We start from the raw sequence: 17,251 nt of genomic DNA on the forward strand, positions 1-17,251 counted from the left end.
AGCATTTCAACCAGGCTGAGGTCTGGACTTTGACCGGGCCATTGCATCACCTCGACTCTTTTCTTTTTCAGTCATTCTGTTGTACATTTGCCGCTGTCCTGTTATATGACCCAGTGTCTGCTATGGGTCTGATATCAGTCTGTAATTGAATGCGGCCAAGTTGGCAATAAAATGCAGTGTGTTTCTGATAATATATCAATTACCTGTGATAAACTGAGAATGAGAATCACATATCTGTTGCTGTCTATGTAGACAGAAATTCATATTTAACAGAAATTCATTTTGGTCTCCCGGTATCGACACTGTATTGCCATGCAAAATATCTTGATACTTTGCTTAATAGATTTCCCCCCGCCCCTAAAAGTCAATATTGAAACTCACCGAAAATAAATCAAAAGCAATGTGCAAAAGGGTTGTTACTGACTATGAAGTGGATTATAGATCACAGGTTATAAATGAAAAAGCTACTGTTCAGCAAATAACTGACATTTGTTGTGTTACATAAATCTGTTGCATCTGATTTTGTTTGGTAAGCTAAAATATGCCAAGTAACGTTGGGTGTACAGTTACTACATTTTCAGTTGAGAGAGGATCCTGTAACTCACTGCAGTTTGGGAGAAACTGTCAAGTTGAATAATTTCTTTTATTATGAAAGTAAAATTCTGCATTGAAGAAAAGTGTATTGTATGTGTATCCTGTCAGTTAAAGTTCTCAGAAAGAAAATTGGAATATGCAAAAAAAAAAAAAAACAAAAACAAAAAAAAAAACAAATGGTACTGACAGGTCAAATTTAGCATAAAATAAAAATATAGAACAAGAAAGAAAGAACAGAATAAGAAAAAAGAATAGGTTAAGTAACCCAATGATTCAGAAATCAGAATCATCTTTAAAAAAGCTGGTATTTCTAATTACTTCCATTGTATTGCATTCGACTTCTCAGACCAAAGAACAAAACAGTATAGGGATACATACATATATTCTTAAGCAATAATCAGTATTGAATGTCTCTGCAGTATGTATAAAAGACAAAAAATCTCATGCAACATACAATTACTGCAGCATCTGCAACAGTTGAAGTTGGCCTTGCTCAAGTCAAATTAATAAGTTCAACAAAAGTATAATGTACAATGATATCCATTTAATTTGCGGCTCTGTGAATCTAGATTGACTAATCCAGGACTGAAGGTCTGAGCACACAAATAAATCTCTAATTTTCTATTACTGGGTATGGGGCCGAGTTAAGTGAGATGTCCAAAAAAAAAAAAAAAAACGGAAAAGGAAAGAAAGACTTCTATCTGCAGTGTGTCAGACAGCTTGGATGCAATTGTGTGAGGCATATGTGAACAAAACTGAAATGCTTGTGTGAGTGATTTTGACTGTATATCTGTATGAAACATGCATGAAGCCCGAGAGGAAAAGAAAAAAAAAAAAGAAGCACAAAAGCCTTGAAATTCCAGCTGTGGTATGGAGTGGGCTGCATGTTAACACAGTTAAATGATCCACATTTCAAAAGGCTCACTTACCACAATCCTAAATGTAAACATGATAAGAACGCTGGAAACACGCATACGCCTCATTCTAACATCTGTTGTTGTCTGTCTGTCTTTTCCAGGGTTTGGAAGTGCGCTCCATTTTGCTGATAAGCAGATGATATTTTATTGTTCAAAGGCAGCAAGCTGCTTTCACAGCAAGATCTGCACTGCACACACAAATATTTATACTGTTGCTAATGAGAAACTCATAATTTAGCCTAAATAGGGCTACACAAACACACATCCAAGTTCTTCCTGTGGAACACACACATGTGATGTGCACACATTAGCCTCTGTGGCAAACACAGATGGATACACAGAAAATATATGCAAGCATGCAAATATCCACACTACCTACACCAGTACTGACTGTGTGGGTTTTTTTTTTTTAATCTATATTTATTTAATTAGTGCCACTCTGAAACAGAATTGAGATTGTACACACAGTATTTGTCAGCTGTGCATTAGGGATGCTTTCATTTTATTCCAGGGAATTTTGAAAAGTTCCATATCAGTTCTCACACTAACTATAATGGGTGCTGCTCAACTTTGGAGTGTCCATTTAATTAGTGGGGGGAGAAAACCCAAAGCAGAGTTCAAACTGGTTAATTCAGTCACCACTATTCCAAATCTGAGACCCTTTGTTTGACAGCACATCTTCAGTGTCATCAGCATAGCACAGCTGTGTTGATATAACTGGAGCTTCAAAGGGCAGAAATGACAACTACTTAAAAATAAATGCCAAAATTTCTAAATTGGAGCTGTGTGTAAAATTATTTCCACTGGGTGAAAATGATTTCACTCACTAGTTTTCTGATTAACTTGGATCTAAACACCAGTGAGTTATTATACAACATCTTCACTTTCAGCCTTCACTGTGACGTTAACTGCACGTCCATGACTGTGATGCTTTTGTGCTGACAAAATGTGTCCAGAAAGACAAACGCCTGCCTGAACACTCACGCATATCGAAGCCTGATAAAATCATTGAATTCAAATTGAATTCATTTAGAGTAGCGCAGTTATTGAGATCTTTTTTTTAAAATCTCATTTGTGTAATAATTAAACATGAAATTCATTAGATTTGTCTATTATCACAGCAGCAGGTAGCTCCACAGTATACCAGATCTATATAAAAACCCACTATTAGTAAAGTGTGGTCTTAATAGCCTTATTTGGATCCATCTGTGATAATATAAAAAAATATATTTTTATAAATAAATACTATTTATTTGTGTCACATAATTTACAGAATTATTGCAGCAAACTCTGTGAAAAACTGAGAAAAAAAAAGATTAAATGGAGACAAAGAAATAAATTATCATACGTAAGAAAAATTGTTTTTAGTGCCAATTAAGCTGGTGTTAATGATTACATCTAATTCCTGTGTTTCACATTAATATGATGATTTACATTTGATTTCTTAACCTATATATTGTGTTTTATATATATACCTATGTATTATGTATTAAGTAACAGTAAATTAGTTATGGTAGTAAAATTAAACAGAGTTATAAGAAAGCAGCTCGGGTGTAATCATATTTACAGCATTCAAATACCAGACTGATCTGTAATGTAACCAAGAGTCACTCCTTGAAGCTGTTCTGTTTGCAGTGATTTACTGATCAACCGAGAGGCTCATATCCAACACGTTCTTGTGCTAAAGTAGCACAAGAGTGTCCGTCTCAGGAGCCTTGTACACGCTCTGTAAATAAAATATTGAGTTGTAGTTGTTGGCGTGTAATCTTGCTCTGCCTTGCACATTTAAGTTGGTCCTTGCATCTAAAGACATCAGGGAATTGGTGTATTTTATTCTCCTAGCACAGGTATGTGTTGGCTCAGCCACAAAAATGCATCACCAGGCACCATTCACTCTCCTATAAGCAAGAATGATGGAGACAGTTTTTTTTCTCAAAGTGCTCATCTCACTGACTGGTTCGGTTTGACAAAACATCAGCCTTGAAGAGAATGTGCCATTTGTTTTGAATCTATTCATCACTCAAGGAGAGTTCTCCGTTTTCTGAACATCTATTTGGCCTGCTCTCCAGCGAGGTCTGAGGTCAAGTATCAGTGACAGAGTGCACCCTAGAAGCTGGTAGGGATTCATTGTCTTGTTCAAGGACACTTCAGAAGAGTGGACGCTTGTTGAATTGACGAGCATATGCCTACCTTTCAAGCTGATGGACAGTTCTGCTGGTGAATACACCAAACTTCTGTCCACTTTGGAATGTGTAAATCATACAATACAGTCATGGTAAAAAGAAAGTACCCCCCAAAAAAGAACATCTCAATTCTAAGGTTTTACATAGCAGGTTTTATAAATAGGTAAATACAACCTCAGATAAAAGAAACAAAACAACAATTACAGCACAACATATTAAACTGTGTCGTTACCCAAGTAATAACCTAAGTAAAAATGACTCTTGTAGAATAACAGATACTTGACTAACTTGAAGTAATCATTTTCTGTACTAGTCTCTTGCATATTTCTGGAGGAATACTGTTTCAGGTTGAGGTCTGGACTTCCACTTCTCCACTACAACACCTTTTCTGTTTCAGATTTTCTGTTGTAGATTTGTTCGTGTCCTTGGTATCATTGTCCTTTTGTATGACCCAGTTTGGAACAAGCTTAAGCTGTTGGACATTTGAACTCACATTAATATATTGAATATTTTGGTATACAAACGTTTATGGTTGACACAGTGACTGCAAGGTGCCCAGGTCCTGTGGCTGCAAAACAAACCCAAATCACCACCACCGTGCTTGACAGCTGGTATGAGGCGTTACTGATCATATGATGTTCTTGATTTTTGCCCAAACAAATTATTATGGCCAAAGGTTTCCACTTTGACATCAACATTTAACATGCCAACTGAGGTCTGTAGAGACTGAGATGCAGCTCTTGGGGTTTTTTGCAGTTTCTATCAGAACTGCACAGTCTGAGGTGAATAGGGGTGAATTCGGCAGGTCCACTCCTAGGAAGATTGGTGACTGTTGAATATTTTCCACTTGAAATTTTTCTCACTGAAGATTAATGGATGTCAGATTGTCTGGATAATTCCCAGATTGACAGGCATCAACAGTTGTTTCCTTGGCACTGCGTACACACACGCACAGATCTGAATGCTCCAGACCAGCAAACTGCTTTTATAGGTGTGCTCACACTTACTGATGATCACATGATCAATACCAAATGATTATTTAGTCTTAGTTTCTCTTAATAAAAGCAGCAAGACATGCTTCTTCATTTTGGTTTAGGTTTTTGTTAAATACTTACATGGTGTAAGGACCATGTTATTTTTACTATTTTACTACTATAAGTCTACATAACAAAAGAATGAAAATCTAAAACATTTAATCATTCATGTTTGTGCACTTGACCCTCTCCTCTGTGGTCACTCCAACAAATATTCCACTTGTGATAATAAAAAAAGAAAGTGATAAAGTGCACACAAACATGCACAAATGGATTCATAGACACAGATGGAAGGACAGATAAACATGAGCTTGAACACACACACACACACACCACTAGATTCAATCCAATCTCCTGAGCTCCTGGCCTTGGTTAGCGTATTCTAATGGCCCAAGTACACAAGGAAACACAAGGAACTCAAAGAAAGAGCTGAAGCAATGGAGGAATTTGGAGGTTGCAGTGAGACGGGAAGAGAGGGCGAGCGAGAGGCACAGGCAGACTGAATTTTAAGGGGGGGGGGGGGGGGGGGTTCTACTGGAGACATGGAGACAGCGAGAGGGAGGGTGCTTGCTTTAGGAAATGGAAGTCCTTTACAATCTAGTGGTTTCCTCTCCCTTCCTCTATCCTGTGCAGCATACACTCTCCCTCCCTCAGAGATCCCGCTAACAAGAAAACTGCCAGTGTATTTAACACCGAGCTCCCAACGAAGCATAGGACTTTACAAACATAATACTTTTATTGTTTCAGAGAATAAAGTAAAACTTTTATTTTCTTTGTTTACTTAATTAAACAGTAATTCTAAAAACACTGCATCTCAGTTCATGGCCTCAAACAATGTGTTTATATTGGCCTGAAGAGGAAACATCAATTTTTCAGGGATGAAGACCAAGAAAAACATCACAGAAACTGAGATCACATGGTTCCCGCATGACAGCAAAAGTGTGCAAACCAATCGAACTGTGCGTCTCCTCGGACTGCAGGGGAAGATGGCTTTATTTATGTACCTGTCTGTTTGACTACATTTTTCATGCTTTCTGGCTCTCTCTTTTCCCTCTCTGCATAGTCTTCCTGAAAAGAAAAGGCTGTCTGCTAAATCATCAGTTTCAAAGGGTCTCCTTCCTTTTCTGTCAGCCCCAGGTTATTTTTACCCCCTCCCTCCACCTCTCTGTGCCTCCACCCATCCATCCCTCCCTTTCCAAGAGAACTCTCTGTGCCAATTTGTACTCTCTTAGTCACGCTAAGCACTTATCTTGTCCCTACTGAATGCCTTTGCAATCAAACCAACACTTATCCGGTTGTAAGGCACTCTAATGGCCGACTGATAATGAAACTCCTTCATTGTGAGTTAACAACTGGCTAAAAGATGTATGAAGTCTACATCACAAGCAGCGAAATTGCTGATGAGAGCCACAGCCTGTAATCGCCTATGCTGCTACAGCTGCAGCTATTGCATTATGGGTAGACTGTGCATTAAATATTGTGCATCAATTCATAGCTAGATGTACAGGGATTGCATTCTGAAAAAAGTTTTTCTCATGTTTAGTTTTCATAGAAGTCATGTCTGGAATATAACCAGGACAGGCAAGTTTCCAAATGTAATTTTTATTTATTTATTGTTTACAAGGAACAATGACACCTGCTTCGTGTATGCTCTTACCTCCCATGCTGACCATTACAGGCGACGAGCTGCGTTCACGTTTCTCTGGATTGATTAGTCAACAGGACCAAACAAAATGTGAGTGAATGTGATTAAAACAAGCTGTCAATTTGTCTTCTTTGGTCTGAAGCCATTAACTGACGTTGCAAAACATCTGACAGCTTGCTGAGTGTTCAGTCACAGTCTGACTTTTATTCATATTAGAATAAAATTTTATTCACTAAACTTTTTATCTGACTTGAAATTGAACCCAGAAGAGAAATAAAAGTCTGTGCAGTTACAAATTCTGGTCTCTAAATATAAAACCCACAGAAATAGGGTCTAACCTCAGCCACTTCATTAAGTACACCTTGTTAGTACTGGGAAGGCCAGTTTGCCTTTATAACTGCCTCAATTCTTCACTGGGACAGATTCAACAATGTGCTGGAAATATTCTACAGAGACGTGATAGCACCACACAGTTACTGCAGATTGGTTGGCTGCACATCCATGACACAAATCTGCCACTCCATCACATCCATCACATCCCAAAGCTGCTCTATTGGATTGAGATCTGGTGACTGTGGAGGCCATTTAAGCACAATGAAGTCATTGCCATCTTCAAGAAACCAGTTTGAGATGATTTGAGCTTTGTGACATATCACATTACCCAGCGGGAAGCATCCATCAGCAGATGGGTATATTGTGGTCATAAAGGGATGGGGCATGGTCAGCAACAACACTCAGGTAGACTGTGGCACTGAAATGACGGTCATTTGGTACTAAGGTGCCTACGTGTGCCAAGAAAATATCTTCAACTCCATCACACCACCACCAACTAATCTGAACGGTTGATACAAGGCAGAATGGATCCATGCTTTCATGTTGTTTATGCCAAATTCTGACCACATCACCTAAATGTCAAAGCAGAAATCGAGAGTATTCAGACCAGGTAACATCTTCCCAATCTTCTATTTGTTTAAAATGTAACCCGAGTTTTCTGTTCTTTCCTGACAGGAGTGGTGCATGGTGTGGTCTTCTTGCACATCTGCTTTAACATTCAATGTGTTGTTTTAGGCTTAGGCTGCCTGTCTATTAGCTCAATATCTAGCTATTTTCTCTCTTTTAGACCGCTCGCTAGAAACCTTAAAGACAACTGAATGGAAATTCCTAGAAAACTTGTCTGAACAACAACACTTCACTTAAATCACCTTTCTCCCTTTTCTTTGTAAACCATCTTTGGGTCCAGTTTCAGCAGATTGTTTTGACCACGTCTACATGCATAAATGCATAGAGTTGCTGCCACGTGATTGACCAATTAGATACGAGTTGATTAGCAGATGCACAGGTATATTTAATGAAGTATCAAAACTGACACCATGTGGCATTAATCTTAGTCTTTTATTTTATTTATTCCAAAGAAAAGCCAATATATAACTGTTCATTTAATCATTTTTTATCTTCCCATGTGGTTGTTTAAAACCCAAGTCACAAACGTATTGTATTAGCTTAAACAGCTTTTCCACAATATGTTTAAAATAGGTGTAAATCTATATTGTTGACTACTTTCTACCATGGATTGATGCATAACCGATGTATTTAGAGCAGCAGATGTACACAGGTGGGAAACAGAATGTCAGCATCCAATAGAGAGAGATTTCACCCAATATCGTGGCTCACCGACGTGCTCCTAACAGCAATTTACAAAAGTAACTTTTATACAAAAGTACAGCACTGGTAAACAATAATAAGCTTTAGAATTTCAAATAAACTCGTGTTTTCCTGGGATTGGTGAGCAATGAAACCATATCGTCACCCATATCCTGGAAATATAATTGAAAGCAGAAATTAAGTTTCGTTTTCCATTTAATTTGTAAGCACTCGTGCAGTACGATCAAAAATGATAACATTTCCATACTATAAAGAAGCATGAACACGAAGACATAATTGGCAGACATCACAATTATGAACTGGAGGCCATACTGAAGCAGGTTTTGAAAAACTCATTTCACAAAACACCAATGACAAAAATTAATGAGCCGAGAAAGAATAACTGATAACTATCACTGGACTTATAGAATTTTCTTCCCTTCCTTTGGCTGGGCTGTAAAGCAGTCAGGAAAGGCATTTTAATATGCGCACAAGACTCCCAAGCCATATTTGATTATGTGATGGTGAAGCCGGTAGCAGCATGATGAAGTTTAAGATTTACATAACTAGCCAATTAGAAAGATTCAAGATAATGAGCGAAGTAAAAGACTTTCCAGAGGAGCCTTACTGAGATTTGGTTTCCCATTATTATGTTAAGACAAGCAGGAGTGGAATAATTTCCTCCAAAAATATTTTATCCTAAGTAATCAGCACAGATGAAGAAAATTCACATTAACATTTCTCCTATCAGAACCAATCAGACTGGGTTTTCCTTCACCTCACACTGTCCAATCTGAAACGGTGATTACAGGACATTCGTGCTGTTGTCCTAAACCGTGTCAGCATACCTTTGAGTACAGCTCTGACAGATGAGCAGCAATCATTCTGAACACATGCTCTTGTGTGCCTCTTCAAAAGCAGACGACTGAAATCATATTGATTAGTGCTTTGTTCAGACCACTCCAACAATCAAGCAGACCCTCATCAGAGGACACTTGAGTGAGCCCCGTTTACCGCAGAGACAATTTGAAACATATTGTATCTATTGTCTGGTGTTCTCCATCCTGATTTTGCATACGACAACAATACCAACAGCTTGCTTTCAAAATGCGCTCAACTCTGAGTATCATTAGAGAGCAATCCTGAAATCATCATCACGGAGAAGTTAAGCAAAATAAAGATTCTCTAGAAGTGCATCATTACGATAGATTAAAGGATAACATGGCCTTTATAGTCAGCGGTGGGTGTGTTCTTCGAGACATGGACTTACACTGTTGGTGTTTAAGTAAATGGTCTCTATAAATAAAAAGACTTAAATATCAAATCAAGATCTGAGGTTGTGTGAAGTAGAGTGTTTCTGCAAGGATGCAGTATCTGCATTCATGCAGAAACAAGTAGAATGAAACTCACTCACCTTTGCACTGATTGGTGTTTTTGTCCAAGATGGCCTTTGTAGAGACAATTTTCCCGTATCTGCAAAACAAAAACAACAACAATGTAATATTCTGATTTGCTGCTGGGCCATTTTTAACATCTGGAGCAATATTAATTATTTGAGTCTTGGGTAAATATTTAGCTGTGCTGCAGGCAGAGCTGCAGGGTTATAATTCTGGTCTATCGTTGAGTCACAAGTTTGGTCCAGTCAAAGGAAACAACGCAGTGATGGACTACCACAAAATATGTACACGAAATGGTCACCACAGGATGACTTGCGTCAGAATTATTAACAAGATAGACACACAACCTCCATCCAGCAGATGGAGGAACAGAAAGTCTGTCCCTCCATCTGCTCCTTCTACCAACTTTTAATGTCTCCTGTCCGATTCACCACCTTACTCTCTTATGTTTGACACCTCTGCCTCTCTCTTTGTCTCCTTCCTTATTTTCCCCCTACATCCCACTTCTATTCTCGAGCTTTCTGTTCTTGGATTCTCAGAAAGAAGTTAATAATGTTTCTTATCAGACCAGTCTTTTAGTGCTCAAGGAAAGAGAGGAGAAAGAAACAGACAAAACCCAGAAAGAGGCTGAGAAGGTATGAAGAGAGAGGATAACAGAGACAGAAAGGAAGGTAGAGTCAGAAAAAGACGAAGACGGAAAGCTTGGATTGTTGAGATCAGCCTGGATCACTGCCTGGCTTTGTGGATGAGACTTTTAATTAATGTTTTCACACTGCTGCACAATGACTGACTGGCTGGCTGAGTGACTATCAAACAGATTGACACTCTGCTCGACAAGCTCGCCGACTGGCTAGCAGACTGGCTGATAGCCCCAGGTAAAGGATGGAAGTATATTCCCTCTTCTGTTTGAGAGAGGAAAAAAAAAAGGGAAACAATGAAGGTGGAGGCAAAAACAACTCAATGAGAAAACAATGCAGAAGCTTCCTAGCAAAGGAGGTGAGAAAAGCAGGGGAAGGGTTGGAGAGACTAAGGAATGTGAAATAGACAAGGAGAGGGAGAGCAGTCAGTCAAAAGATAAAAAGATACTAAAGGCGAGCAGGAAGTGAGGTAGTCCGGGGGAGATGGAGAGATAGTAAGAGGTGTTTAATAAAGAAGAGATCATTTAGTTGTCAGCATCAGGAGAGTCTCTGTCAGCCAACTGCTTCTGTCATTAAGGAGAACAGAGTCTAGCTCGCCTGACAGCCTCATATCAAACTCTATTGGGACAGGAAAAAAGGCTTTAAAGGACTGCTATCACACCTAACATGACAGATGAGCAGCGTATGATCTCGCAATTGGCAGAGAGAAAAATCACTGTTTTTGTCAAAAATCAAACATTTGAACAACACTCACACATTTTCATTCCTGCAATTTAAATCTATAGCTGAATGGTATTTACAAACCCGCTGATTGTGACAGGCTGAAATCAAATCTGTTTGGCTGATACTATTTTTTTCCCAAAAGTCATAGCTGGTGGTAAATAAGATCTCTGGCCTGCGGCTGGTGGAGCCAGCCAACGGCTGCAGACGTGGAAAACACTGAAGAAAACAAGGCTAATCGCCCACACGTATACGCAACGGCAAGCACACTCACAGATGCACACACAAGCCAACATCGCAGATCAAAAAAAGAAAAGAAAAAAACCTACACCAAAGCAGTAATCACACACACATTACACACACCATCTGGCAATAGCAAGACCAACTCTCAGTGACTTCTACATCGGCATGACTCAAGTGCATGTGACCGAACACTTGAATTACGTGTGCGACAGAGTATGTTTGTGGAAGTTTGAATCCATGTCAAAGATCTCATACATCATCCACGTGTTTTGCCAACTTGTTTTTCCCGGCAGAAAAGTGAAACGTATCCCGACTCTGGACAGCGGGGGTGTGGGGGGATGGGGGTGCCTGGGTAGTTACACTATGAATCTTGAAGAGAGAAAAACAAAATATGGTCACACTGGTCTAATTTCAAAAAGAGGAAAACAAAAAACACGTTTCCATGTTTGGGTACATTATTGTCAGACTGTGTGTCCACCTGTTCCCTCTGTAGTTACCAGGTTAGCGAGAGGAGAGGAGAAGAGGGAGGATGACGCCATGGCCTTGGGGAAATGTCCTATTACAACAACAATGCACCATCCAAATCGGTGATTCAATGGCAACATTTCATTTTATCCAGACAGCTACAACAATCTGCTATTGTGCAGAAGAAATGGAAAAGGGTATTGATAACAGATCAGATGGTTAAGTGAGGAAATTTTAGATCATGGAGTAAGAGGAGAGGAAAGTGCAGAATGTCCTCTTCAAGTCCCAACTGGAACATTTTGGTTGATTCCAACAGAAACCTGGAGTGAGTTCAAATAACATCGGCCTACACTTCACTCAATGGCGATGACACGTAAGAGACCCATAAAAACTACTGAAATACTTAAAACATACCAATAAAAGACTACAAGGAGCCAGAAAGGAAAGGTCAGCACTTCCTTATCAATTACTTTCCATTGTGCCTAAAAAATAGTGAAATTTGTTCTGAAAAATATCTGGGGATGTAATTTTACTTCTACTTTAAAGTAATTCTCCAGGAAGCAAAACAAGTGGTATAACCTACGGCCACACGTGTAACTTTCATTAGAAGAAATTAGATTATTTTCTCTATTTCCTGAGCACCAAATGGAGGGTTACACCTATTATTTTCATTGTCAATTATTCTGTTCTTTCTGTATTTTAAAGTAAATTTGTATTGACAGGTTACAGGCTAGAAGCTTGAGTTAAATCCCTGAAAAGTCATGGTGAGCCAAAAGAAAATACATACCCTTCATCAATTCTATGGTTTCAGACAACCCTCAGATGAACACCACCACAAGGCTTATTACACAGAGTCCTTTAACAAAATACTTTGAAAAGAGAAACAAAAAAGATTTTCTGTATGACTGTTTCAGTCTCTTCAGTTCATTGAGGTCTGTGGACATTTGTTTATGCACAGCTCTCTTAAGGTCCCACCAGAGAATTTCAGTCAGGATGAGGTCTGGACTGACTGGGCTATTGCAACATCTTGATTTTTTTCTTCGTTAACTGTTCTGTTGTAGATTTCCTACTATGCACAGGATCATTGCCCTGTTGCATGAACTAATTTGGGCCAAGCTTTTGCTGTTAGAAAGACAGGTTCAGATTTCACCCTAGAATACTTTGGTATACAGAGGACTTTATGGTTGACTGAATGACTGCAAGATGCCCAGGTCCTGTGGCTACAGAACAAGTCCAAATCATCACCCCTTCGCCACAGTGTTTGACAGTTGGTATGAGGTTTTTGTGCTGATTTGCCACAGATCTCTATATTGGTCTTGCTTGTCCAAAGGACAGAAGTCTTGTTCTAGCAATCTTGTGGATTCTTCAGATGCAACTTTACAAATCTAAGCTGTCATTTTCTTTTTAGGGAGAAGAGGCTCTTTCTTGGAAAAACTTTCACACAAGTTCAGGCTTTTTCCTAATTGTATTGTAACAAATTTTAGCACTTAACACACTAACTGAGGCCTGTGGAGTCTGAGATGTAGCTCCTAGTTGGACTTTTTTGGGCAGGGGAGTTGCCATTTCTCTGACCATTGCACTGTCTGACCTCGCAGTGAATTTAATGGGAAATCCACTCGTGGGAACTGGCAATTGTTCTGAATGTTTTCCACTTGTGAATAATCTCTCACTGCAGAATGATGGACTTCAAAATGTTTGAAAATGGTCTTGTAACCTTTCCCAGATTGATCGGCAACAACAATTGCTTCTCTCAAATCATTCCTGATGCGTTTCCTCCTTAACATTCGTGTTAACACACACCTGAATACCCCAGGCCAGCAAACTGCCAAAGCGTCTGCTTTTGTAAATGTCCTCACATGTAGTGATGGGCATTTTTAGCAGCACCTAGCTGCTACGTATCCTCTTAATTTGTCTTTTCATTTTACCATGACTGTACAAAGGGAATAATTTATAATATTGTAGTATACTAACAACTGATGTTGAGTTTTCAGCTACTCTCCAGTCGTCCAGAGGTACCTCTGTATCCACATCATGTTTTTGTATCATGGGGTATATATAAAGTCAACAGACATTGCTGGCTAACCTAAAATCTGTTTTCTTTGGCTTCATAGAAATGCTACAAAGCTGAATAACACTGTGCTAAGCCAGAGAAGAATGTCTTTCTGTAGCATCAGTCTGGGTTAGTTTGGTGGGGGGTAGAGCTGACATACCGACTTTTAGAATGACAGTCTTTCAAGGATGAGCCATGTGTCCTCCTCAACACATGGAAACTCCTCCGAATCCTTGCCAAGACCACTGAAATTGACAGCATTTTCTAGACTGCCGAGATTTAAGGAGGGATGTCGATACGAAACTCGGCGCACCCAGTTTTGGCAGGCTTGACAAAATCTGTGTGCAACCCTGTCTGTGCGTGTCTGTGTGTGAGTGAAGTGTTAATGACAGTCCTCAGAGGGCCCTCACAGCATCAGATCTGTGTTTTCATTCCCTTGTGGAACACAGTCAGCCTATGGATGCTCACCGTTTGATGTCTTCTGAACCACAGTTCCCACCCACACTAACGTGCACATGAACACACACGGGCATCATTTCTGCATCTCTCCAGGATATCTAAGAGTGTTTATATACATTATGTATATGTACGCGTCCTGTGTGTTTGCAAATTGTGCGAGTTCTGTCAGAACTTGTGCGTGTGTCTGCATGTGTGCGAGTGTGCATGCATTAGTGTACATGCAGGTTGGTCTCTGTGTGTGGTAGCTCCTAATTGGGGATCCGATACAGCTGTCTTGTCTCTCGCATTTCCCTCATTTTCCTCCCTCTCTGCCAGTTAGACTCACACAGACAAACACAGAGGGAGGACCGAGAGTGCAATGCTTCAGAAGTCTTCAAATCCATTCCCCATATGTAGTTTAACATCTTTAGGCACTATGAAGAAATAAAGTCTTGGACCGTTTCCATGATGAAAAGCCAATGTGCTGTGAGTTTAGACGATGGCTTAATGTCACTGAAGTTTGTCTGCCAAAAGAGCTTTCCATGAAGTTTAAATCATAAGCTCCCAGGCTCTCCAGTTAGGTGGCACATTCGGGAGTTGGCATTATAGCAGAAAAGTAATTTGTGTCCATGACAGAGTAAACAGCCACTAGTATAAACAACAAAAAAGAGCTGTCTTTTATCAACTTTTTTTTGTTTGCTTTTATTAGATAATGCGGTGTGGTGATCTATGTCAGACCAAACTCTAATCTGAGTTAAAAATAGTTTCATCTCCACTTCATCCTAACCACAGTGCTTCAGATCAGACAGTTCAATATTTCATTTAGGATCTTACAAGCAGAGAGTCATTTTTAACATTTAAATAATTTCTATAAGACTTTAAGGCCTTGAGAGCATCAGATCCAACATTATTTGCCCAAAAAGAAGAAAAAGTCATCCAACAGACTTCTTTTGTCTTGAATAAAGCACTACGAGTTGTTCTGTGGTGCCATTAAGTGGTTAAGAAAAAAAAGCCAGACTGCACAATAGCCTGGAAAAGGAATATAGTCGTTTTTAATAACAATATATTGCTGCTTTGACACATCAATATGGAGGCTCAGCATAAGAGCAGAAGATCTTACTGGACCAATACTGGTGCATGATATATGTAATACAGCTGGTTATTAGTCATTCATTTTTTTATTTTATTTTATTTTTACAGTTCCTTTGGTTTAATTCTTGAAATAAAAAAATGAAAACCTTCAAAATATAAGGAGCTGTTTCAATTCTTTGTGAGCATTTGCAAACATTTTAAGTAGAGCCTGATTAATTTATCTGTAGACTGGTAGCTGAGATTTGCCGATGTACCACAAGAAGCACTTCCTCTTCCAGCTGCTAACTCTAAGGCAGGGGTGGGGAACCCAAGGGCCGGTGTCCTGCAGGTTTTAGATCTCACCCTGGGTCAACACACCTGAATCAAATGATTAGTTCATTACCAGGCCTCTGGAGAACTTCAAGACATGTTGAGGAGGTAATTTAGCCATTTAAATCTGCTGCGTTGGATCAAGGACACATCTAAAACCTGCAGGACACCGGCCCTTGAAGCCTGGAGTTCCCTCATCCCTGCTCTTAGGGATGGAACAGTGGATCATTTGCCTCCATCACCCGCTGTCCCAAGCATCCTCCTCTGTCATAAAAACCCCCTGCATATCATTTTTCACTAAATCCATGAACTTTCTGTGGTCTCTCTTTTCCTCCAGCATTGCAGCTTCACAAGCACCCTTTGTCAAATAAATCCACTATCACTTCTCTAGCCTGCACATGTCCCATGTTCATCTCAGGCTTGCCTCTCTAACTTTATCTCGAAAGCTTTCAACCCGAGTTGTCCCTCTGATATGCTCAGTTCTATGTCTATCATTTCTGTGTCGATACCTTGTCCATCCCAGCCACTCCCAGTAAAAATCTTGGAGTCAGCTCTGCCATCTCTAGTTCTGTCTCCTGCCTTTAATTTTTTTTTACATTTACAACTGATCATGTTTTAAAATCGGATAAATAGCAAACAGCAGAAACACCCTTTGAAAAAAATGTTATAAGTGTTGACTCCAACTTCCCTGTTGGCAACACATGTTTGGAACTCTACAAACACAACCAGCTGCTTCAAGCAGGGTCAGGCAGGGTGTAGAGTAGTAAATGAATAATTAGGCATAGTGTTACATGTGTTTTATGTATCTGAAAAGGAAAAAAGACAAGAAAAAAGGGCCAATATATCAGAATAGTAGATATTGAAATAGATAAATTGAATTCTACATTTAACAAGGAGACAATAAAAAGAAGCCAATATAGGGGAACTCTGATCTCTTTCCAGATGCTGGTAGTACTCTCAGAGTTTGGATTAATTGTCACTTTCCAGGGAATTTTTAGAACAACGTGATAATACAGATATCAAGTACAAGTATAGGTCTTAAAATCCTATTTTCCTCAGGCTCTAGTTTAAACACATTAAAAAAAAATGACTAGGGACAGGTGTTTACAATATGGTTACAGTTTGAACAATATGGTTCCCATAAAAGATTTCTCTAGCAGCTGAACATTTTTACTCCATAAGTTTTACTCTAATGTATTGAGTAATATCATGGAAACCAAAAATTAAGATGGAAACTCTGAAATGTGTGGACAGAAAGATATTTGTAAGGTTTAAGTTTCATATCCACCAACCACAACAGGAAGCACTTTTTTTTAAGATCATCATCAGCCACACTGCAGGTTTTAACCACAGATTAAGTTATAGATCGATATGCAGACAGACAGCTGGGAATCAAGTGTGAGAGAGAGACAGAAAGACAACAGGGGGAAGTGAAAGCAAGTGAGTGAGAGAGGGAGAAATTGCCCTTGTGCTCCACTTTATATTCCGCTCACGTTCTGCTCTGTCCCCAGACGTTAAAAGTGTGTCCATAGTTTTGGCGACCGGGGGAGTGATTGGAAATGTCAGCTGACAACAGCACTTTTCACTGACACTCTGAGAACTGGCACGGAGACAGAGAGAGAGAGAGAGAGAGGGGAAACAGGGGTGAGGGAGTGAGGGAAGGGCGGACAGAGAGGAAAGGATGGAAGGAGGAAATGAAGAGGATGAAAGAATGGCAAGGGTGTGTGTGATGCTGTTGGGAGGTTTGGTACAAACAAAAAAGCCATGGCTGGCCACCAATTATGGATAACACTGAATTAAAAGGATGTTCATGTCTGTATGTGTGCATCAGTGTAAGTACTGTCCCTCCTGTTATTAACTGCAACTGTGCACGAAAGAACGACCT

The 17,251-nt window shown here is 39.5% G+C and overlaps 1 protein-coding gene across 7 annotated transcripts in view; it reads right to left on the minus strand.

The window, feature by feature from the left end:
- rbms3 (RNA binding motif, single stranded interacting protein) overlaps window positions 1-17,251 on the minus strand; it is a 157,034-nt gene that overhangs the window by 65,107 nt on the left and 74,676 nt on the right. For all 7 annotated transcript variants that reach the window (XM_019364888.2, XM_019364887.2, XM_013270446.3 and 4 more), the window contains one exon: window positions 9,429-9,487. In XM_019364888.2, the coding sequence (XP_019220433.1) occupies window positions 9,429-9,487 (59 nt within the window). The remainder of the gene's footprint in view (window positions 1-9,428; window positions 9,488-17,251) is intronic.

The sequence above is a fragment of the Oreochromis niloticus genome, linkage group LG11 (assembly GCF_001858045.2).
Source record: "Oreochromis niloticus isolate F11D_XX linkage group LG11, O_niloticus_UMD_NMBU, whole genome shotgun sequence".
In the NCBI taxonomy this organism is placed as follows: domain Eukaryota; kingdom Metazoa; phylum Chordata; class Actinopteri; order Cichliformes; family Cichlidae; genus Oreochromis; species Oreochromis niloticus.